The 24,548-nt window shown below is 33.9% G+C and overlaps 1 protein-coding gene across 1 annotated transcript in view; it reads left to right on the top strand.

Moving 5' to 3' along the window:
* The window catches only part of SEPTIN7 (septin 7), a 105,187-nt gene extending 80,933 nt beyond the window's left edge, over window positions 1-24,254 (top strand). Inside the window, exons 7-13 of the mRNA XM_045389008.2 lie at window positions 922-1,014; window positions 2,331-2,427; window positions 4,611-4,662; window positions 9,442-9,567; window positions 17,187-17,322; window positions 22,037-22,176; window positions 23,197-24,254. Coding sequence (XP_045244943.1) covers window positions 922-1,014; window positions 2,331-2,427; window positions 4,611-4,662; window positions 9,442-9,567; window positions 17,187-17,322; window positions 22,037-22,176; window positions 23,197-23,236 — 684 coding nt within the window. The 3' untranslated portion in view covers window positions 23,237-24,254. The remainder of the gene's footprint in view (window positions 1-921; window positions 1,015-2,330; window positions 2,428-4,610; window positions 4,663-9,441; window positions 9,568-17,186; window positions 17,323-22,036; window positions 22,177-23,196) is intronic.
* The last annotated feature ends 294 nt before the right edge of the window (window positions 24,255-24,548 follow it).

Here is a 24,548-nt window from a genome sequence, read left to right as displayed (position 1 = left end):
GATACGTGGTCTTATTTTCTTTCAGTGACAATTTTACTTCTGTTTACTTCTGTCTAGTAGAGTAACCATGTAACATAGTTTGTTCAGGGTCCTTTTATAACTGCTGGGAACCTTTGCCATGAAAATTGCACCAAAATATAAGTATAGGTAGGGAAGATAGGTTTAGTATATTAGCCATTGGTTTGTTATGGGTTCAAATAAGGATAGGTAGTTGAAAATTATTTGGATGTCTGTATTCTGTTTAGAATTTGGCGTGATTTTGGACATGATAATTTAATTTGACTGATGTTATTAATAAGTTGTCTTCTTTAGTTTTCTTCATTTTCCTTATTAATTCTTGAGCTTCTTAATTTCTAAGGTGTGTTTTCTCCTTGTGTCCTTCCCTAATCTTATACCTGTTGCTCCTCAGTTTGTGTGTATATACATGTACATGCAAGAATTTTTCTGATGAATGTGCAGGGAGCAGTGCTGTACTTAGTTTTACCTTACTTTTGCCAGATTCTACTAAAAATTTTAGGTGAGTTTAGCCCTGTTTATTCAACTAAATAAGATACTTGGGAGTTTGTGTCTAAAGGAAGAATCTCAGTCATTGTAAGTAAATGACCTAAGGTCATTACTGTGGAAATCAATCAGAGAAATCCCTTTCTGGAGTTTTACATCTTTTTTGGAATTCTTTTGATATGATAGCTATATGACTTTAACACTTCTGAAGTAATTGGATTTGGTATTTATATATCAACTTTACAGTTAAAAAAAAAAAGACTAGCATAGTACTTTTAGATTACAACTTTGCATCATTAAAAACAGTAAAGGATCTGAAACCAAGGACCCTTATAGGAATCTAAGAAGCATGTAATAAACATAAGACTAACATACTAATTATGTATGGTGCTCTTTTGCTGACTACTTCTTCCATTTTAGATAATGAAAGAAATCCAAGAACATAAAATTAAAATATATGAATTTCCAGAAACAGATGATGAAGAAGAAAATAAACTTGTTAAAAAGATAAAGGTAGGTTCATCCCTGTACATACACTAAAGTAATCTGAGGCCTTAAAAACATACTACAGCATCTGCAGGAAAGATCAAAAGTATTAGTGTTTTAAGTAGTTGGCTTACAAAATGCCTAGGGAGATTTAATGTTGAATTCAACTTTATAGTTAACTTTGAAGATTAGCTAGTGTATCTAATAAGGAATTGTATAAACTACCAAGGCGAATAACACAATTCTTATTTCAAATTGTTTTTAATTAAGTGGCTTTCATATTATGTAATTTTTTTCCCTCTTAAAAAACAAGTGATGAGAAAGGAGAGAATTCATTCTGTTATGTTTTAATTGCCAGACAAAAATGTATTTATTTTGTCTGTATAAAAGCCAACCAAAATTACAGCTAGATAGGAGGAATAAGTTCTAGCGTTCTGTAGCATTGTAGGGTGACTGTAGTTAACAGTAATTTAGTCTATATTTTCAGATAGCTAGAAGAGAGGATTATGAGTGTTCCCAATACAGAAAAATAAGTTTGTGTTGACAAATATGCTAATTACCCTGATTCGATCATTACATATTTGTATACAGGTATCAGAATACCATACTGTACCCCACAAATATGTACAATTATGTTTCAATTAAAAATAATAAAAACCAACCAAAAAGTAACAACATATTTTCTGTATTTTATCTCATGATTTTCTACATAGTTTGGCCCTAAAAATGGTGTACTGAATAATGGCATTATGTAGGCAAATATCTTGGAATAATGAAATTGTTATACATCGCCAGTGAAGAATTTCTGCAGTTGTATAAAATAGCTGCTTAGATATTTCCGGGAGCCACAAAATTGTGAAGGGCTATACATAGATGAATACAAATCCAGTCGCCAGGATTTGAAGTTCAGAAGTTAGAGCTTAGCAAATAGACTATTACCTGCTTTAGGTACTGTTGTAGTTGGTTTGTGATCAAGTATGCAGGCTAGTCATTAGCCCACTTTTTTTTCCCCAAATGCCAATGTATTTTTTACCTTTTATCCCCCCCAAGTATGAGACAACTTTCTTTAGTGATTTTTAGTAAATAATTTGACCAAGTATATGCTTGAATATTCTTAACATTAAAGAGAAAATTTAATTTTATTTATTGTTTACCTTGGTGGTAATACCATGTGATGGCAGTTTACCAAATATTTGTTAAATGGCCTTAAAAACTAATACAGAAACTATCAAAAGTAATTTTTTTTTTTTTTTGGCTAATCTGTTGAGTAATGTAACTTTCTTTATTCTTGAATTTGTGAGGACTACAGAGATGTATTTGAACAAGAATACTTTGTTTTCTAGGACCGTTTACCTCTTGCTGTGGTAGGTAGTAATACTATCATTGAAGTTAATGGCAAAAGGGTCAGAGGAAGGCAGTATCCTTGGGGTGTTGCTGAAGGTAAGATTTTCTTCAGTGAATGACTTTCTGTAAGATCTCAAAACTGATTAAAAATTTGTATTTATAGTAAGTAGTACAATATGCATATTGTATTGATATAGTCTAGATTTTCAAGGATAGTGCTGATTTCAGGTTCTTGCAGTCTCATTTTCCCTTAAATACGCTGATATTTTTCAAACCTGTATCCTACTGAGTCAGGCAAGTATGTGTTCAGTCCTAAAGTTGTAGTATAGGTTGAACATTCTAGAATATTCAAAATGTGAATTGCTTGGAAATCTAAAACGTTGGCCAGGTGTGGTGGCTCACGCCTATAATCCCAGCACTTTGGGATGCTGAGGCGGGTGGATCACCTGAGGTCGGGAGTTCGAGGCCAGCCTGACCAACACAGAGATACCCCGTCTCTACTAAAAATACAAAAATTAGCCGGACATGGTGGCGTGTGCCTGTAATCCCAGCTACTCAGGAGGCTGAGGCAGGAGAATCACTTGAACCCAGGAGACGGAGGTTGCAGTAAACTGAGAGGCATGCCATTGTACTCCAGCCTGGGCAACAAGAGTGAAACTCCGTCTCAAAGGAAAAAAAAAAAGAAAGAAAGAAATCTAAAACGTTTTGAGCACTGACATGCTGCTCAAAGGAAGCACTCACTGGAGCATTCTGAATTTTGGATTTTTGGATTAAGGATGCTCGACCAGTAAGTATGACACAGATATTCCAAAATTCCAAAAAAATGCAAAACACTTCTGGTCCCAAGCATTTAAAATAAGAGGTACTCAACTTGCCCCTCCTTGGCTGTCCCTGACTGGCTTTCCTGTCTCATCATTAAGATTATTTCTGTTTTCTTATTTGAAAACATACCTAAAATTCAGGGGTTCTTTACCTGGGGCCCAAAGTTTGCTCCCAGGGAATCTAATGAACCTCCTGGAATCCAACATTTTGGAGAGAAGGCCAGTCACTTTTATCAGAATGTCAGATGGTCATGGACCCTCAAGAATGATTGAAGAAATTTGTAAGCCCAGTTAAAACTTTCACAGTCTTTCCTCAGTATAAAAGTTGCCCTTTTTGATACTGCATATTTAGAGTAAAAAAGTTTTCATTAATAAGAGATCCTCTTTACTAGTTTTGTAAGGAGTTTTTTGTTTTGTTTTTTAACTTGCTATCTTAAATTATTGAGGTTGTTAAGTAAGGAGTTTTAAATACCAATAAAATCTTTAACACCAAACCTCAGAAGTCCTTCCTCTTGGCAATAGGTTTATTGTATTGGTTTAATCTGATATTTAATCTTCTGTATTACAGTAAGCTGAAACCAAAATTTGAGACATGATTGTTTTATCTGTTTGTTGCTATTATTTTTGAACTTTGTTTTTTTTTTTTTTTTTTTTAAGAGACGAGGGCTTGCTATGTTGCCCAACTGGCCTCAAACTCCTGAGCTCAAAGTGATCCTCCCACGTTATGCTCCTCCCACATCACGTCACCATAAGCACACACCACTGCCCCTGGTTTATTTTGAACAGTTCTTTAATTTTTAGGATATTGTTTCAAGTTACTGTCCTTATTGGCAATTTTCCTATTAGTGACCCCTGTACCTTGTTCCCAGCTGGCTCCATCATGCCCAGGCAACTTTCAATTGCTGAGCTGAGGCTTTAGAACTTACATATCCCTTAAACATACGCACTGGAGAAACTGATTTGCGTCTCTCTTGTAGTTTACCCGTCTACTCCCAAGTAATATTCCTATTTCTGATACATTCTTTAAAAATAAAAGTAAAGAACCTTAAAGTTCTTGGCTCCCTTTTTCATTTTGCTTACCTTAAGATTTTTTCTAAAGTGATTCTCCCTTCACTCACCCCACTGAATTTTTTAAATGTATTATAGAATAAATATATTTTTTACCAATAATAAGAAAATACATGATTTCCCCTTTCAAAATTTCAAAGTTGTTTCTGGAGAGCTCATTTGTTAGATTTACATATCTATTTCTGAGGATTAAACTACGATAAGACAATAATAAAGTACACTTCTCTGTCATGCCCTTACATTAGTACTGTGTTAGTGTTAAATCTCAAAAAAATTGGTCTGTTTTGCATTTCCTCTCCTTGTTTTACTCCCCAAGTTCCTGTGAAATATTTTTTGAAGAGACTAGGTTTAGTGGAAATATAATAAATGTGGTCTATTTTTTTCTTACAGTTGAAAATGGTGAACATTGTGATTTTACAATCCTAAGAAATATGTTGATAAGGTAAGTGCAAGCAATGATGGAAATAGCTTAATATTTTCTTTCCGTAAGTAAGAATTGGACAGATTTGCTTTTTGCCTTCTATAAATATAGCTAATTTAAATTTCTATATTCAGTCTAGCAATGAAGTAAGCACTACATGTAGATGATTCTTTCTCCAAGGTTTTGAAGTCATGAGCAAGTTACGAAATAATTTGTTTAGGGATACATAGGAAAATTAGTCTCTTTACTTTATCATTATACTTTGTGTTGAGGTTTATTACTGAAATAACTATGGAAAGTGAAATAGAAGAGGCTCTTTTTTCTTAATGTGAAGAACTTGTGAAAACTATATAAGGGAAGGCTAGTTTTTGAGTCAAAAGCTAGAATTTGAATGTTTAAAAGGTGCACATCCTGATAGCTGGTGAGTAGGCCACATTTTATGTACTGGAACACAGTGAACAAAACCCATCTTCCCACCAGGTGAGAAAAAGAAATCCCTAAATTGTGTCTTGCACACCTGCTGAAAGAGAAGGAAAGCCTATGGGAGCAAGACATTGAGGCCATCCTGATTAGAGAGGACCAGGACTAGTAAAGAGGATCTCTTACTAATGAATTAGAAAAGCAGCAGCAGAGAGGAAATCGTGAAGAAAAAGTGTAATAGGACTAGAGATGTTAGTAGACAAGGAACAGAAGGGGCATCAAAATGATCCTCAGTGTTTTCATGTTGAGACACACTCCTTCCTCTCCCTACCTCACTCCGCATTTCCCACTTCTGTCTCTTGCTTCTCTACGCCTTTACAACGTACTCTCTTTAACCTTCGGTTTTAGATGTCTGTCTGAAGTTGATATCCATTCATTTTCATACCCCTACTTTCCCAAAACAGAAGAATCTCTTTAGCTGTGTAAAGAAAGGTAGTAACATAAATATGGATAATAGTTGGAAATCATGGAATAACAAGAAGGTCATTCTCAAAGTGAGAAGTGAGGGGGAAAATTTAAGAGAGTCAAACTGCTACCTCAAGAAATACAGTAGAAATGAGAGTGAATTTTGAAATTGAATAAATTGGCATGTAATTGATCTTTATTTTCAAAGGAGCCAGTGTTCTTGGTAGGAAGTACATGATAGAGTTGATTCAGCAGTTGGGGTTGCCAGGCCTCACTTAGTGAAGAAGACCAAATGCACGAGAAGGTCATCCTCTGGGTTTTGAGAATACAAAACTTCAGGCTCTATTATGAATATTCCCTTCCTCTCCCATTCTTATAGTGTTACTTCAAAAGAATATATATTAATAATATAATCTGCTCTGACAGTATATAAGTAGAGAATGTTTAATAAATACAAATTACCATTGCATTCCTCTTGTTTAAATCCTCTATGGTACTTGCCCAGTGCTTGACATGGTGGCATTCTATAACTTTTTCTTACGTATTTTAAAAGTATACAATCAATAATTGCCTACAAAGCTAAAACACTGTAGAGAGGAAAGCTAGGTACTGAGTCAGAGACTACTTTGTTGAGATGGACTCTCAGTGTGTTGCCCAAGTAGGAATGCAGTGGCGCGATCTTTGCTCACTGCAACCTCCACCCAGGTTCAAGCAATTCTCCTGCCTCAACCTCCCGAGTAGCTGGGATTACAGGCATGCGCCACCACACCTGGCTAATTTTTGTATTTTTGGTAGAGACAGGGTTTCACCATGTTGGCCAGGCTGGTCTCAAATTCCTGACCTCAAGTGAGCCTCCTGCCTCGGCCTCCCACAGTGCTGGGATTACAGACGTGAGCCACCACACCTGCGCGGCTCAGAGGCTACTTGGAATACTCGAAGGTTCACAGCCTGGCAGCTAGTAAGGGGCCTCCCTAGTATAAGCATTACAGAGCAAATTGACCATGCCTGCAGGAAGATTTAATAGAGCAGAGCAGCAAGACTTTTATGCCTAAAAATTCTTAAGTTATTAAAAAGATGTATATTTAATTTAGCTCATGTCTTTACGACAAAGCCATCTAGTGGATATTTAATAATTACTTGAAGGAAGGAAATATAGTACCAATACCAATATTGCAGATGTCTATAAATCCCAAATAATTGAAATCTTGCAGGTCAAAGGAATAGTGATTGCTTCTAAGAAAGAGGCAAGTTCAAAGAAGTTCTCTTGCTAATTGAGAGAACTGACTTACTCCAGGCAAACCAAGGAAGACGATGGAAAGGAAGAAAATTATACAGATATTTTCAGGGTGTAGAGATGGGTGTTTCAGAAATCAAATGGGGAAAGAAAACAAAAGGAGAACAGAAAGAGTTATGGTATCAGCAATGGGAAATGGAAGAGACAAATTCCTGAAACTGGGGAAAACTGTATTGCAAATTACCAAATTATTTTGAGAATGGAGGAGTGGGTTGAATCGTAAAATGAAAAAGCATATTTAATTAAATGGAAATAAAGACTTGTATAACCTGAAAAAATCAGAATTATGTAGTCGTACAGAAGACTATAGTGATTTTAGTGAAAGGGAAAATTATTATCTAAAATGTTAGATGACGCTAACAAAAATAACTTAACAATTAGTAAATTCACCTTACTTTTATTTTACACATTCACACAAACATTTCATATAAGTATTCTTCCTTAGGACCTTTAATGATTTTTCAGTGATGCAGTGATGATATGTGATACATAATAACTAAAATCAGGCCATGTGCAGTGGTTCACACCTGTAATCCCAGCACTTTGGGAGGCCAAGGTAAGAGAATTGCTTGAGCTCAGGAGTTCAAGACTGGCCTGGGCAACATGGTGAAACCTCGTCTCTACTAAAAATACAAAAAATAGTTGGGCATGGTGGTACACACCTATAGTCCCAGCTACTCATGAGGCTGAGGTGGGAGGATGGTTTGATCCTGAAAGGCAGAGATTGTAGTGAGCCGAGATCGTACCACTGCATTCCATCCAGCCTGGGCGACAGAGCGAGACCCTGTATCAAAAGAAAAGAAAAATTAAATAAACATTGTTTTATATTGGCATAGGTGTTTGTTATTATTCTCAACTTAGAGAAACTGGTAACAAAAATTTATTCCAAAAAGTGTTTATCATATCTCAGCTTCAATCTTGAGTTACGAATTTTGTTAAAATTCCTATCTGCTATCTGCATTGGGGCATAAAAGGTAATGGCATGTTCCTTGTAAAGGGGAGCTTACAGTTGAAGAGGTATGATGTCACCTATGACATATACTTGTACCAAAAATGAATGACAACCAAGGAGAAAATGGTCATCGTTGGAATGCTTTGATGTCAAGGCTGGGAAAAAGGTTTCCAAAGTAGTTGAAGTCTTTGACGAGAGATTGACAAATTAGCATGAACTGTTCAGTGTCAACCACCAGATATGCCAGGAGTAGGGAGCTGCCTGACTTTCCTGAAGTGGAGTGGTAGAGCTTTAGAAGTAACTGTTGTGGCTATAAGAGAACGTGAATTTATTAAGGGACAGAGTCTGGGAGATGAGATTTTTGGAAAAACCAGACTTAGGACTAAGGAGAGTGAACTATCAGAGAGCTGCATGGAAATGTCAGTACGAAATGAATCAGAGTGATTGGATATCACATTTTATTCACAAAGGGGGAGATTCAAGAAGCTGGATTGTGAAGTAACAGTAAAGGTTTTCTGGATGTAAGGAATGATAAAAACAGTACAACGATATACTTTTTTCTTTTTTTTTTTCTTTTAAGACGGTGTCTCGCTCGTGTACTCAGGATGGAGTGCAATGCGTGATCTTGGCTCACTGCAACCTCCACCACCTGGGTTCAAGCTATTCTCCTGCCTCAGCCTCCCAAGTAGCTGGGATTACAGGCACCCGCCACCACACCTGGCTGATTTTTGTATTTTTAGTAGAGATGGGGTTCCACCATGTTGGCCAGGCTGGTCTCGAACCCCTGAGCTCAGGCAATCCGCCTGCCCCAGCCTCTCAAAGTGTTGGGATTACAGGCGTGAGCCAGTGTGCTCAGCCAACAATACACTTTTTTGTTTGTCTCCCAGAAAGGAGTTTTAGTAAAGTGGTGAAAATGAATGATGGCAGATATAGGTAGTTTGAGATAAAATGGATGATGACAAGAGGGAGGACTGACAATAGAGTATTGCCACATCATGTATATCCAAGAACACTGCATTGGTAAAGGATATCCATAGAGCAGCTAAGGGTATCTTCAGTGTCTTGAATTATTAAATAATGATTACATCATCTCATATGTATTGTAGACTTACATGTATTGATTTTATATATGATAGAAATGTTGTAAGCAAAAATTTGTTTAACCAAAATACGTTTACTAGACAGTTTGAAGAAACAGAAAATTACTCTAAAATTTCCTTGTTTGAAAGCAACTTGATATGTGATCTGAAATTTATTATTATGTATTAATAAAAACTCATATATTACCTTAGTAATATTGCTAAAAGGCAGTTTCTTTTAGATTTTATAAGCTTCAGTAGTAGCTAATCTTGTCTAGTTTTTAAATAGGTAATACAAAGATGAATACTCTTTTCATAGAAAGGTCATCCTTCAGTAACTGCTTTGGGGGATTTATGGGTCTTAAAATCTCATTGGAATCTAAATTTGGTGTCAAGTTAGCTTATTTTTTGTTGGTCTACTTTGAGTGTAAATGAAAACAGATGAATGCCACCTTCCTTAACAATAGTCTTTTTCATTTTAAATCTGAAATGTTTGTTTTGGTAAAATTTTGAATTTATATTAAAGCTTTTTAAGCTTTTTTCCCCCTAGCTATTAATAGAAGCAAACTCTTGCTGTTTATTTATGACAGAACACACATGCAGGACTTGAAAGATGTTACTAATAATGTCCACTATGAGAACTACAGAAGCAGAAAACTTGCAGCTGTGACTTATAATGGAGTTGATAACAACAAGAATAAAGGGCAGCTGACTAAGTAAGTATGTATTTTTTTCGCCAAAAAAGGTATTATTTCTGTAGTCAATAATCATATTGTTTCATTTTCATTAAATTTCTCCTGGCTACTCAGTTGAAAATGAGGATAGTGTTCTCTATGCACAGCAGCATAAATTTATATTGTTTTGCTTTAATAGTAGAAGCTTTTTTTGAATGAACCATTTTGATAGCGTTTTCACTTACAGATTATGTGGAAAAAAAGGACAGGCTTTAACAAAAGGAATATTTAGATGAATTTATTCTTGGTTACCTTCTCTGTTCCTATTCCAGGGAGTGAATTAGCTGGAGTTGCGTTTTCTTCTTTTGGTTGTTAGAGTGGTATAAGTGACTACAAAGTGTGTAGCTTTGCCCTGTTGAGCTTATATCTCAAGCTGTGGTGGTTTCATGTTGGGGTCGAAAAAAGAGATGTGTGAGGAAGCTGGTAACCATGTCTGTGTCCTGCTTTTTAAAAATCTGTCATTATTGAAGATCATAATTACGTCATATGTCACTTAACAATGGGGATACCTTTCTGAGAAATGTGTCATTGGGCTATTTTGTCATTCTGTAAACAACATAGAGTACCTGCACAAACCTAGATGGTAGAGCCTTCTACACACCTAGGTTATGTGGTACAGCTATTGCTTGTAGGCTGTAAACTCATATAGCATGTTACTGTACTGAATGTTATAGACAGTTGTAACATAATGTTAAGTATTCGTGTATGTAAACATAGAAAAGGTGCAGTAAAAATACAATATAAAAGATTAAAAATGGTATATCTGTATAGGGCACTTGGTTTGAATGGAGTTTGCAGGACTGGAAGTTGCTCTGGATGAGTCAGTGAGTGAGTGGTGAGTGAATGTGCAGGCCTAGGACATTACTGTACACTACAGTGGACTTTATGAACACTGTACACTTAGGCTATACTACATTTATTTCTTAAATTTGTCTTCAATAATATTTTTTGCTGTAACTTTTTATTTTATAATAACTTAAATTTTAGAAAACTTTTTGATTCTTTTATAGTAACACTTAGCTTAAAACACAAACACATTGAACAGATGTATAAAAGTATTATCTTTGTAATCTTTATTCTATAAGCTTTTTTCTATTTTAGAAGTTCTTTCTTTTTTCACTTAAAACTTTTTGTTGTTGTTGTTAAAAACAAAGACATAAACTTACACATTAGCCTAGGCCTACTCAGGGTCAAGATCATCAAGATGCCACTGGGCAGTAGGAATTTTTTAGTTCCTATGGGCCACCATCATATATGCCATCCCTTGTTTACTGAAATGTCATTATGCAGTGCATAGCTGTATTGCAAAACCGTTTTAAATAATGTGCATTTTTAGCTAGGTGTTATCTACCATTAGAAGATAATCCTGAAGGATCAACTATATAAATAAGAAAGACAAGTTCTCAAAGTAGCTATAGTGTTTTCCGTAGTGGTTAATATGCCTTATAGTAGAATAGAAAAATGTCCCTTAAATATTTAAAATAAAAGATTCTGTTTGAGGTAAGCCTCAATATGTGAACAAAAGGAAGGCTTTTTATCTCTTTTTAGCAAAATGTTTATGAACTTTGGCATAAAAATGTAAGGATCCATCATAGTGAATATTCATAAAATCCTAATTCACTTTAAACTCATTATCATTAACGATGAACTTTTTAACTCATTAAAAGAAACATATACATAAAGCTACTGATAATTTTGTATGTTAAAATATACTACTAGTACATATTTTTTGTTAAATATATGTACTTATTCAATATGTTTTTTAAACATTTGTTATGTTGTAGATATAAGGAATTATTTATTTGTTCCCATGTCTCAAATATAAGGCTTTTTAAAGTAGTGCAGTATCATTAAGATCATTACAATATCATTAAGTATTTTTCTGCATATACAAAATTCTACTGTGTGAATACGTGAGTTAAACTATATCCCAGGTGAAAGCATAAATAGTGGAATTCTACTGGAAATAATATCTCTTAAAGAGAGGAATCATGACCATACTTTACCTGTGCATATAAAAAAAAGAAATGTTTGCATTGCTAAAAAGCAAATTGCCCCAGGAGCTAGCATAATATTTTATGCTAATAATAAATAGGAAAATAAACATTTTACAAGATCAAGCCAAATGGGGAATGGCTGTAATTGGAATAGATATTTGATATGATTTGATAAATTAGATTGTTACTACTTCATTGAATAACACATACTGAACCTGAAAGAAATCACTTAGAAGTTTTATCTATTGGTTGTATCTTGCATTGTCTTGAAAATGTTAGCAATTTCAAAAAGTATTTTTGTTAAATTTTTCTTTAAAAATCATTAACAACTTATGGTGCTTTAGCTGATGTAAGCTGCTTTTCCTCATAGGTCAGTACATATCCATGAATAACTGAAAAGAAAGACTAATGTTTAAATAAGTGAAGTAAGCAGGTGTGAGTTTAGGCTTATTTTAATGTTCTTTTGTATTGCTCTCATGCGACTCTCCATAGCAGTATATTCTTTGACAGTGGTTGTGGGGAGGGGTTGAGAGTTACAAGAATTTTGGAATGGAAGGTGAACCTATTGAAAATTTATAGTTAAACTGATCTTTGGCAATGTATGTTTCACAAAGTGCTAATCACACTTTGGTTTTAGAATATAAGCTAAACTTTTTAAAGATGTTAGACAGTGAATAGTAAAATACATTCATGTGCCACATAATGATGTTTCAGTCAATGACTGACTGCATGTATGACAAGATCCCATAATACTGTGTCTGTATCATAGAGCCTAAGTGTGTAGTAGGTTATACTGTCTAGGGTTGTGTAAGTACACTCTGTGTTGTTGACACAATGACAAATGAATTTCTCAGAATGTATCCCCATTATTAAGCAGTGTGTAACTGTAGATCAGTTTATCTTATATTTAATTTTCTGAGATAGTTTTGGACAAACTGTAGAGTCTGTTGAAACATGAAATAAAAATTAAAAATATATGTGTAGCTGTCTGAAAATGTGCCTTTCTGTTATGTCAGTAGCCCTAGAACAATTCTGTTTTAGAGGGACTTAAAACAAGAATTAGATTGTGTGGTTTCAATCTGAAGAATAGCTGAACTTGTCCAGTCAGCTGTAATTTGTCTCAAGTTTAGATCTGGAGAAGTGGATGCCGTTCTTAGCAGCTATCCAGTAATTACAACTGTTTCTGACAAAGAAAGTATGGAGCCATCCAAGTACTTATATCCTTAGAGAATGCATCTTGCATCCCTATATGGAGGGTGATGGGTGGTTGAAAGCCACAGAAAGGGTAACCTCTCAAATCAAAGAAAATTCAGCAAGGGTTTATAAAGGAAAGGGAAGAAGAATTGGTCATATCCAGATTGCTGATCTCTTAAAGGAGGTGATCCCCAGTAAGAGGAGGGCCATCTTTTTTTTTTTTTTTTTTTGCTAAACTTCCTTCTTGAAGTTTTATCTGCCTCCTTTTTCCTTGATCTTCTTTGTACCCCTTTACTTAAAATCACATTTTATTGGTAACTCTTTTTCAGAACTGATGTCTATCATTGGTACCAATTGTGACAATAGATACCTTGCTCCAAGTTGGGGCACACCCTAGTCTCTCTCTGCCTTATGTTTATTTTTCTGTTCTCTATAGCCTTCTCCATCAGTCATTTTGGGAAAACTTTATAAGTAAATGACTGAAAATACAGGTTTCAAAGGCAGATTCTCAGAATTCTTGATACATGACAGAGTTTTCATTGATCTAAATAGAAATAAAGACAATTTGCTGAAAATTTCAGGTTTCCAAAAAATTAAACTTAGTTATATCTTTTACTCTTTATTCAAGTGTCCTTTCATGAAATTATAATGATAGTAGTTGGAAGTTTTGTTTATGTTTGGTTTTAATACTCTCACGTGGCAAAACAAAATGTTAGCAACCCTTATTACTCAAAATTTTTGGAAATTTTTATATTGATCTTTGAAATTACTGAAGTGAAATTCCTTTGGAAAATTTTGCATAGTGACCTACTGACCACTGGAGCAAAAGTATGTAAATCTACTTGCTTAATTGTTCTTTAGGAAAGACCACACACATAATTTAAATGAAACATGGTTGTCTTTTGTTACACTCCCAGTGTGGGTCATGTGTAATGCAGCAAAGTAGAACTTGACTAAGTCATCCTTATGTGGTGGCTGTAATTCTCTTATTGGTCACATGAAGGGGTGTGGCTTGCAGGAATTTTAACCTTATAAAGACAACTCTAGAAGGAGCTAAGTCTTTGGGGATTTAGTTTCATATTCGGGTTATGTTGGAACCATTTTCTTTTTCTTGTTTTACTAAGTTTTTTTCATTTCTTTGGGTTTTTAATTTCACTGATAGGTTTATAAGCTTTACTACTATATGTGGGTGGATAAGAGTTTCCTGTTAAAAAGCAGGCGGGCAATGATATAAATTAAATGGTTTTTCCAGTCATTTAATAAAAGGTTTTACTTGGAAAAAAAATAGTAAATGTGAAGATAAAAAGTGATCTCCCTACATTTTCTACATTGTAAGCACAATTTTTTGTTTCGATTTTCTAAAAATTAATAAAGACGACTAGAAGTGAGGTGTTAATTTAAAAATTAAAAATTTGAAAGATCATTTTTATTGGTGAGAGACTTCAAAAAATTCATTTTAAATATGCATGAACATTTTTTCACAGTATTTGAGTATATTTGGTCAGATTATTTTTACAAGGCTAAAAACTTACAGTATCTTAACTGTCAAATAATTGCAAATTTCTTTTAGAAACACATTTAGCATATTTACAACTTTGAACAGACTTTCAGAAGATAAGTGCACAGCATATTTTTGTAGTGATTTAATGTAATGATTATGAACATAATTTGGGAAATAAATCAGCTTTAGTGAATTTTACTGTAAATTTTTTATTTAGGGCACATACCTTAATAATTTAATTGTGAAAGCTATGCATTTGACTTTAATTGCAGCTTTTAGCATGCTTTATTTTAAATGTGCTAAATCACTAATTTTTGTTCCTGTGGATATGATATAGTTGAAGGCATGTATGGCAGGGGATTTTACTATACAGGGATTTTTAATACTTAAATTTTGAATTTAAAAGAAGATTTTTTTTTTTTCTTCGAGATGGAGTCCTGCTCTGTCACCCAGGCTGGAGTACAGTGGCACGATCTTGGCTCACTGCAACCTCTGCCTCCTGGGTTCAAGCAATTCTCCTGCCTCAGCCTCCCAAGTAGCTGGAATTACAGGCATGTGCCACCACGCCCAGCTAATTTTTGTATTTTTAGTAGAGATGGGGTTTCACCATGTTGGCCAGGCTGTTCTGGAACTCCTGACTTTGTGATCTGCCCGCCTTGGCCTCCCAAACTGCTAGGATTGCAGGTGTGAGTCACTGTGCCTGGCCTAAAAGAAGATTTGAAATATCATTGCATGTTTTCTTGGCAGTCTCTCATTTTCCCCTTAGAATTATTTAAATAATAATTTAGGTGGCAAAATTACCTGCTCCTTCCCAAGGATAAAGATAAACATTTTATAGATGAGTTGTGTAGGTAGGAATAGATATTTCTGTCTGATTTCTAATTTAATATATTTACAATCATAATTATATTATTGGATAATCTTAAATTACTTAAATATACATATTCATTTACTTAAGGTTAGCAATTAAAGAATTGTTTTTAGATTGTTTTCTAGAAACTAAAAAATATTTTTGGGGTGTTAGGGGACAGTGGGAATTTTATTTTCTAGAAACTAAAAAATATTTTTGGGGTGTTAGGGGACAGTGGGAATTAGAGACTCTGAAAATCTAACAGAAGCTTTGGACCCTTTCACCGGAAGAATGCTGGCAAACACAAACACACATTTGGTATGCTGTTTCAGGGCGGTCACTGACACTGGGTGTGCTCAAGAGATCAGAGGCAACTATATTAAAAACACTTGCCATTAATATGAGGAATATATTATTAAGCATCTCAACTTTTACAAAAAAAAATGGTATTTACACTTGGAAATGTATTTCAGCTGACTCCACTTTTAAAATGCAGGTTCTTGTTCTAAGTTAGTATGTCTGGTTAGTTTCATTTTCAGAACTTTTGATTCATTGTTTAATTGGAAAAATATGTGGCAGGTTTGCATGTAGAAGTAAGTTTTCTTTTGGTGAAGAAATATCCTTGAGTTAACATTTTATTCTAATTTATGCAATTGCGAAAACAGATCATCTTAATCATAGCATTACATCACATCTTTGTTCTTCGTTTTTGTTAAGAAAAACTAGTAGCCAATATTCGGTCCTTTTTGTTTTGTTTCTAACATTTTCTGTCTAGCTCTCTTGCCTGCTTCCTTGATAGAAAAGACAGTTGCTGTGATGGTCAGAAATATTTAGCCTAATAAGGAGAAAAGTCACCATAATAAGAGTGTGTAAAATCAGGGTTAAAATGACTAGCCTTAAAGTTACGAGTGAAATCCAAGGTCTGGTTTTTGTTTTTAAGCCGTGAGTTAATTCTTTTTTAAAAAAAGTAGTGTATTGCAATAAAATTTACCCATTTAACATGTAAACCTCAATGGTCAAAGCCTGTTTTTATGGAGGCAAAACAAGCATGCTTTATTAACAAAGTCAAAGAAGTACTTATCTCTTTAATTTGTCCTAGGGTATTGAATAATTTTCAGAGATTCTCAAAGCAAAGAGCCCATTTTCTGCTCCTTTGCTAAAAGCACTAGGTACTTTGGCATTCTCTTGTGTCTCTGTGAGAAAGTATATTAGCCTTAACAAAGCCCACCTGTAAATATATATCAGTGTGAAAATTTTGAACACAACTCTTCAAGGAGATTTGAATCCATGGGACTTTAACGTCAACAGAGTGAACATTTTTTTTTTTAATTTAACTATGCTTATGTCTATTTTTTGGCATTTAAAAATAATTATTAACAAAATATTTGCTCCTGATTATCTCTAAAGTATGTGTGTGTGTTTTAAATCACTGAAAGTCTTTAAAACTTAAGACTGAAATATTTGAGTTAAGTGGAATGAATTTTCAAGAGCATTGAAGTTATAAGGGACCTAGAAATATTCTGTATGCCTAAATAGTGCTCTAAGTATTGACTAGTAGTTGTTTCCAGCATCAGTTCAGTTACCAAAACAAATAATAATTTTTGTGTTCTTAGTAGCTGTCTTAGAAGAGATGGTAACACTTGAAATTTTGGTAAAAAAATTTTGGTAAAAATATTCTACATATGTTAACTTCATTACTTATTTTCTGTTTTTCATGTTAAAATGTTGTTTAAAGAACAAAATTAGATGATTTTCATCTAATGTTTTATTCTGTGAATGTATTTTGGGAATTTTTTTCCCATTTTCCTTCTACAGTTTATTTGGTATGTCATCCTTAAATTTGATATGCAGTAGGTTTAGAAAACATCTTTGATTTTTAGATTTTTTTCCATAATAAGTTTTATATATGAAATATCACGGAAATAAGTTCTAGGTTATAAATATATTAATAATGACATACATATATAGCATCTCATTTGTTTTCATCAGCTGTTTCATAGTTCTGTATTATAATTTTTATTCACAGACATTTAATGATTACCCTTAATATTCATGACAGGAGCCCTCTGGCACAAATGGAAGAAGAAAGAAGGGAGCATGTAGCTAAAATGAAGAAGATGGAGATGGAGATGGAGCAGGTGTTTGAGATGAAGGTCAAAGAAAAAGTTCAAAAACTGAAGGACTCTGAAGCTGAGGTAATCAGTCTAATATTCTATCTCTTAGCAGACATTGTGTTCCTTTTTAAGTAGTGTCTTCAGTAAAATTTATAGATAAAGTAACCTTTTATGCATGTTTTTTCAAAATTAATACCCCAGTGTAACAAAATGGAGAAATTTCTAGAAGCAAGCACTGTGTTTATAATAATATATGCTTCAATATGTAAGTGCTTAGACATAGTATATTAGGTAGGACAGTGTAATAGAATACTTACAATGAATTATTAAAGTTATGATGAACAAGTTTGAGTTGTGAAAAAATAAAATTACAAACCATTCCATACAGGTGGCATAAGAACACTAAAGATGAGAGTTTGGGGGTGGATGTATGCACAAAAACTAGTGTTAGGATAATAATAATTGACCATACTTATTTGTGTATGAATGAAAAAGAGGGAAATAACCTTTATTGAACTAAAGATATGCCTGGATAAATTACACACAATTAAAGGAGAGAAAATTAGGGAATGTGATAATTTTTGTTAAGGTTGGGCTTTTCTTATTTATAATGTACATGTACAACATTGGGCAGGGTAATGACAAAACATCCCAGAAGACGTATCTACTATTTTGAAACCCTTCTAGATGTTGAGTTATACATTTAGTTTCTATTAATCAAAAAGACCTTGGAGACATTTCCTTCAATAGGTGGCAAGAAAGAAAGGATGGAGAAAAAGATAAACTGAACATAAGAATCCATAGAACAGTTAGTTTGATAGATGTCTGAGAATAGTAGAAAAAAACTATGGGTAATCCCAAAATAAATAAGTGATTTCAGTATGAAATTTTCTCCACATAAATTTGATATAATTAAAAATTATAAAATAGGCTGGGCATGGTGGCTTATGCCTGTAACGCCTGCGCTTTGAGAGGCTGAGGCAGGCAGATCACTTGAGTTCAGGAGTTTGAGACTAGCCTGACCAACATGGTGAAACCCTATCTCTATTAAAAATACAAAAATTAGCTGGGTGTGGTGGTGAGTACCTGTAATCCCAGCTACTTAGGAGGCTGAGGCTGGAAAATGGCTTGAACCTGGGGGGCAGAGGTTGTACTTAGCCGAGATCACGTCACTGCACTCCAACCTGGGTGACAGATCGAGACTTTGCCTCAAAAAAAAAAAAAAAAAAGGAAAAAAATCCTATAAAATAATAAATTATTTTAAAATATGTGAGATGAAGGCCAGGTGTGGTGGCTCACATCTGTAATCCCAGCAGTTTGGGAGACCAAAGAAGGATTGCTTGAGTCCAGGAGTTTGAGACCAGCCTAGGCAATATGACAAGACCCAATCTCTACAAAAAATTTTAAAAAATAGCTGGGCATGGTGGCATGCGCCTATGGTCCCAGCTATTCAGGAGGCTGAGACAGGAGAATTACTTGAGCCTGGGAGATCGAGGCTGTAGTGAACCATGATTGTGCTACTGTACCCCAGCCGGGGTGACAGAGCTAGACCTTGTTTCAAAATTATATATATACATAATTTATGGATGGATTTATATATATATATATGGATGACAGTAATATAAAATATTTTTAAAACAATCTTTAATGATAAAATTTAGTAAGATCCCTGTGTTTTATGTGGCTTCACTGATATTTGTATCTAAGTATATTAAGAAGAGATTCAGATCTCTTCTGTTATATTCTTAGAGTTGATCGCATTGTTTTTGTAATTACTGCGTAAAATATGGAAACCTTTTTTGACTAAAGGCTTAACAAAAGTACTGTAATCCATTGAGTAAATAGAATGCATGGCATGAGAAAGTATTAAATAATTTCAAGGAAATGTTTTTATTCCACATTAATTTCTCTTGCATTATTGGGCTTTTCTTGTTATTTCTTACTAAAATCTTTCACTGTTGTTATATTTGTTTTGAGTTTAATTTAGCCGGGATATGGAATAATTACTCCTGGTTTGAGACTGCTGAGCACTACAGGACTAGCATCCCTGGCACTGCCACTAAATGCTAATAGCAGTGCCCTCCTATCATTGGGCAAACCAAAATGTGCATGCACACACACTCCCAATCAAGAATCACTGTCTTAGCTGATTCTTATTGTATTATAAATGAATAATTAAAGTTCTTAACATGACATTTTGGAGGTTAATTTATCAGCCTGTTAAATATATGCATTGAATCTCTACCTCTTCAGTAATTCACATATAATTTGGAAAATCTATATCCAAAGAGGGGTTGAAAAACAGGAATAATCAAGAGTCTACTACATTATCTCCACACTTAGATTCCATTGAGAATCTAAAAGTAGTTTAACTTATATTTGAGGCAAATGTATTTTAGGACATGTTGCTAAGAGTAAATATTACAAATAAGTAATTGTGAATCTGTAGCCAAGGAACCCTTTGGGAATTTTCATGATTACTATGAATGGTGAAGATTGTTTTGAAGAACTATTCTTTGAAGGATGGAATGTTAACATTTAAAGGACCTGTGAAGAGCTCTGGGCCAAGGTTCCCACCTGATACTCTAAGCCATTAGAGAATTAGGCATGCTCATTCTAGATTCTTTGTCTTTTATGAAACCACATCTAGAGTGTATTTACCAACATCCCTGTGGTAATGAGTTTGCAAATCATCATGTATATGATACATGATATATATTATGTAAATATGATACATGTGAATACATAAATAGGTAAAGAAACCCTTTTAGCCTTGTTTAATACAGTTTCTCCTTAAATCCATTACGCTGGAAATACTTGTTTGGGGCACAACTAGCAGCACAGTACATCAGTCACAGCACCAAGCATCTTTCATTTATTGTGTTGTCTAGTGCACACCACAGCCCTACAAGGTAGATATTATTGCTCATCTCTCCTTTATAGATAAGAAGAAGGATAAATTAACAATATGCCAGCATTTGAACCCAGTTAATTTTTAAGTTTGCTGTTAATTGCTAGATAGGTTCACAGTCCTGTTTTTCACAACTTCAGAATGGAAAAAGCTCTGAAAACTGCAAAACCTAACATGAACTAAGTTTTAATCCTACATATTGTGAATATTTATATATTTTACTGAAACAAATAAAAAGTAATGTGTTTGATTATACTTGCTGCCCCAGATAGCCCAGAAGGTATTTTATAAATATAGTATGAACTCATTTCTAAACAGTGTTGTGGTTTTAATAACTGAAAAATGTTGAACTTCGAAAGGCGTCTGACCCCATGGGTTTCTTAAGAGTGAGATTGTGACCTATACCTTTATCTACATGCAGTTAACACAAAAGATAATTACTTACATGTAACATAAATGTAAGTTAAAGAATGATGAACACTGTAAGCCTACCACCTGGCTTAAAAAAATAGAATGTTATCAACTCATTTGAAGACCCTGTGTGCCTGTCCCCTATTGTATCCCTCTCTCTCATTCCCAGAGGTAACTACTATTCTGAATTGTGTATATGTGATTCCCTTGCATTAAAAAAAAAAATAACTAGAGACATTTTCTTACGTTCCTACTTTCTGACATTTGTTAGTAACTTGTTTGCTGTCATTGGGAAGATTTCACCTCAGATTTACTCATGTTTGCTTAAGTGTGTCTTAGGTGATTCTGTCTTGTAAGAATTGCATGAAATAATTGAAATAGGAATAAATCTGAAGTCACTTCGGGCTTGCAAAAAAGAAAAATTGTATGCAAAAGTATAATATATAATATATAATATGTATAATACATATAATGTTGTATATTAACATTATGTTAATGTTAACTCACCAATGTAGTAAAAATCTATAACAGAACATAATTCCTGGATAACCGAAGGTTTTGAATAGTCCTTGGGTATTTGGCATAGGAGGATTTAATCTGCTTTTTAAAATTTGTTGACTTTTCTTTTTTTTTTCAGAAATGGATTGACTTGCATCTAAATGAAATTATTTATCTAATGATCTCTTGGACTTTAAGGCCCTTTGTTTCTGCAGTTACTTTGCATGAGTGTTTACTACCTCTCAGTCAGCATTCTTTACAGCATTAATACACACAGGAGGAAGGACCACCTGCATTAGAATCACTGTAACTTGTTGAAAATCCACATTTCCAAACTGAACACCCAGATATTCTAATTCAGTACATCTGAGTGAGGTTCAGGATTCTGTGTGTTTAACAAACATCCCAGGTGATTTTCATGAAGACCAGTGTCTGAGAACCACTGCTTACAGGAATCAGAGTACTTTACTGGCATCTTTGAACTCTTAGGATCCTAAACTACCTGCTTTCTTTTCACTTGTCTTAGCTTTCTAAACTTGGAATTAGGAGGCTTATTCAAGTCCTGGTTCTTCCACTTTCTGGCTAGCAATCTTGGGCAAGTCATTTAAATTCTGCAACTGTTTCCTCATCTGTACAATGAGAACAATGATGTCTTCACTGCCCAGCCTCCAACATATTTGTGATTAAAGAAAAATGAGATAAGATAGTAATTTTCCATTATAAAGTACTCCATACTGTTAAGTTTGTTGTTTTTTGTTTGTTTGTTTGTTTACTGTTTCCCAAGATTATTGTCTTGGGTCACTGGCCTTTTGGGTCCTAAAGTAGGAGGAGTCCTTAACAGTGCTTTCCAGGTAGTACTCTGAATTTACAATAGGGCTATTCAATGCTCATATTCTTATCCTTAGGGTGTCTGGATGAAACGTACTTCTGCTTCTGATTTCTTAGTTTTGTTTTATATACTGTGCTATGATTTAGCTCCAGCGGCGCCATGAACAAATGAAAAAGAATTTGGAAGCACAGCACAAAGAATTAGAGGAAAAACGTCGTCAGTTTGAGGATGAGAAAGCAAACTGGGAAGCTCAACAACGTATTTTAGAACAACAGAACTCTTCGAGGTAACTAATAGCAGATTACTAAGAAATGTGTGTATTAATGTTTTAAAGAATTGTTTTCCTACTTATTTAAAAAACATTAGAATAACACTTAAAAAGTCATCACCCATTATCATGCATTCCAAACACAATGGTTTTCATGGATAAATATTTTTATATGGATGGATACAGTCTGTGTCCATTAGCAGTATTTTTTCAGTACATCTTTCATGACTTAATCTTCGTAATTATGATTTAGCAGCTTCATAACATTCTCCCCAGTTAACTTACCTTAATTGGATTTCTTACCTCCTCCCCCCAATTGTTGGACATAAGGGTTGTTGTCAATTTTTGGCACACAAAGGGAACATTCTTCAAAATCTGTTACATATTTAGGAATACTTTTTAACTGTACTGGATTATGTTGTTACGATAAAATTCTTAAGACAAAATGTTAGATATTTAATTTCCATTACAGCTAATCAATTACTTTCTCTTAATTTATACAAAATTCAATGATATTTGAATTTTTGGTTTTCTTTTCCTTAATAGTTTCATTTAAAACTGAAAAGTGGCATTCCTATAAGGATTATATAGTTTATCCTCATTACTAAACATTTTCAGATTTGACATTTGTTCTACTATACTATACTACTGTTAACATTTTCCCCAAAGAAGAGGAAAATAGATTTGTAAAAGCAGTTGCACTGCAGAATGCAAATGACAGTGGGGGAAAAGAACACCCTGTTTAATGCTAGTTGATATTTTTTAGTTTGTGCTGTTTCATTTGGAAATAATTGTTCTTGTATATTAAAATTGGGTTTTGCCATATTTTTTACTATTTATCCTGGAGTTTTGTCAAATATTTGTCTAAGAAAATACTATTATAGATTAACATTGTCTTAGCTGTTTACTTCTAAGTCTTTTAATTTTTTTCAATGAAAAAGTATCTGAAAATCCCAACATTGTTGTAATTGGGTTAGCTGTTGTTATCATGTTTATCAAATGGTTACTCATCTTGATTATTTCCCTTTCATCATTTAGAACCTTGGAAAAGAACAAGAAGAAAGGGAAGATCTTTTAAACTCTCTATTGACCACCAGTTACGTATTAGTTGCCAATATGCCAGCTTGGACATCAGTGTTTGTTGGATCCGTTTGACCAATTTGCACCAGTTTTATCCATAATGATGGATTTAACAGCATGACAAAAATTATTATTTTTGTTGTTGTTCTTGATGGAGATTAAGATGCCTTGAATTGTCTAGGGTGTTGTGTACTTAGAAAGTAACAGCTCTAAGTACCTTTCCTACATTTTCTTTTTCTTTTTTTATTAAACAGATATCTTCAGTTTAATGCAAGAGAACATTTTACTGTTGTACAATCATGTTCTGGTGGTTTGATTGTTTACAGGATATTCCAAAATAAAAGGACTCTGGAAGGTTTTCATTGAGGATAAATTGCCATAATATGATGCAAACTATGCTTCTCTATGATAATTATAATACAAAGGTTCCATTCAGTGCAGCATATACAATAATGTAATTTAGTCTAACACAGTTGACCCTATTTTTGACACTTCCATTGTTTAAAAATACACATGGAAAAAAAAACCCTATATGCTTACAGTGCACCTAGAGCTTTTTTATAACAACCTCTTTTTGTTTGTTTGTTTTGGATTCTTTAAATATATATTATTCTCATTTAGTGCCCTCTTTAGCCAGAATCTCATTACTGCTTCATTTTTGTAATAACATTTAATTTAGATATTTTCCATATATTGGCCCAGCTAAAATAGAATATAGCATCTTTCATATGGTAGGAACCAACAAGGAAACTTTCCTTTAACTCCCTTTTTACACTTTATGGTAAGTAGCAGGGGGGAAAATGCATTTATAGATCATTTCTAGGCAAAATTGTGAAGCTAATGACCAACCTGTTTCTACCTATATGCAGTCTCTTTATTTTACTAGAAATGGGAATCATGGCCTCTTGAAGAGAAAAAAGTCACCATTCTGCATTTAGCTGTATTCATATATTGCATTTCTGTATTTTTTGTTTGTATTGTAAAAAATTCACATAATAAACGATGTTGTGATGTAATAGTGTGTGGGGTCTTAAATATCCTAGAGTCTATGTACTAGACTAGAGTATGTTTGGGAAGAAACTTTTCAACTTGAGTTTGCCTCCTCTATGATGACATCTTTTATATGTTTGTCTCATTTAGAATGCATATGTGCTGGTTTTCTAATTTAAGAGATACCATATCTCTGTTCATTTCTATCTCTCATTTGTATGCTTATTTTTCTGAGATCAATTTTTTTTTTTTTTTTTTCCCCAGACAGGGTCTTGCTTCATTGCCCAGGCTGGAGTGCAGTGGCACAAACATGACTCACT

This window comes from Macaca fascicularis, chromosome 3 (genome assembly GCF_037993035.2).
Source record: "Macaca fascicularis isolate 582-1 chromosome 3, T2T-MFA8v1.1".
NCBI classification, from domain to species: Eukaryota; Metazoa; Chordata; class Mammalia; order Primates; family Cercopithecidae; genus Macaca; species Macaca fascicularis.
This window is presented reverse-complemented; position numbering and strand designations above follow the sequence as displayed.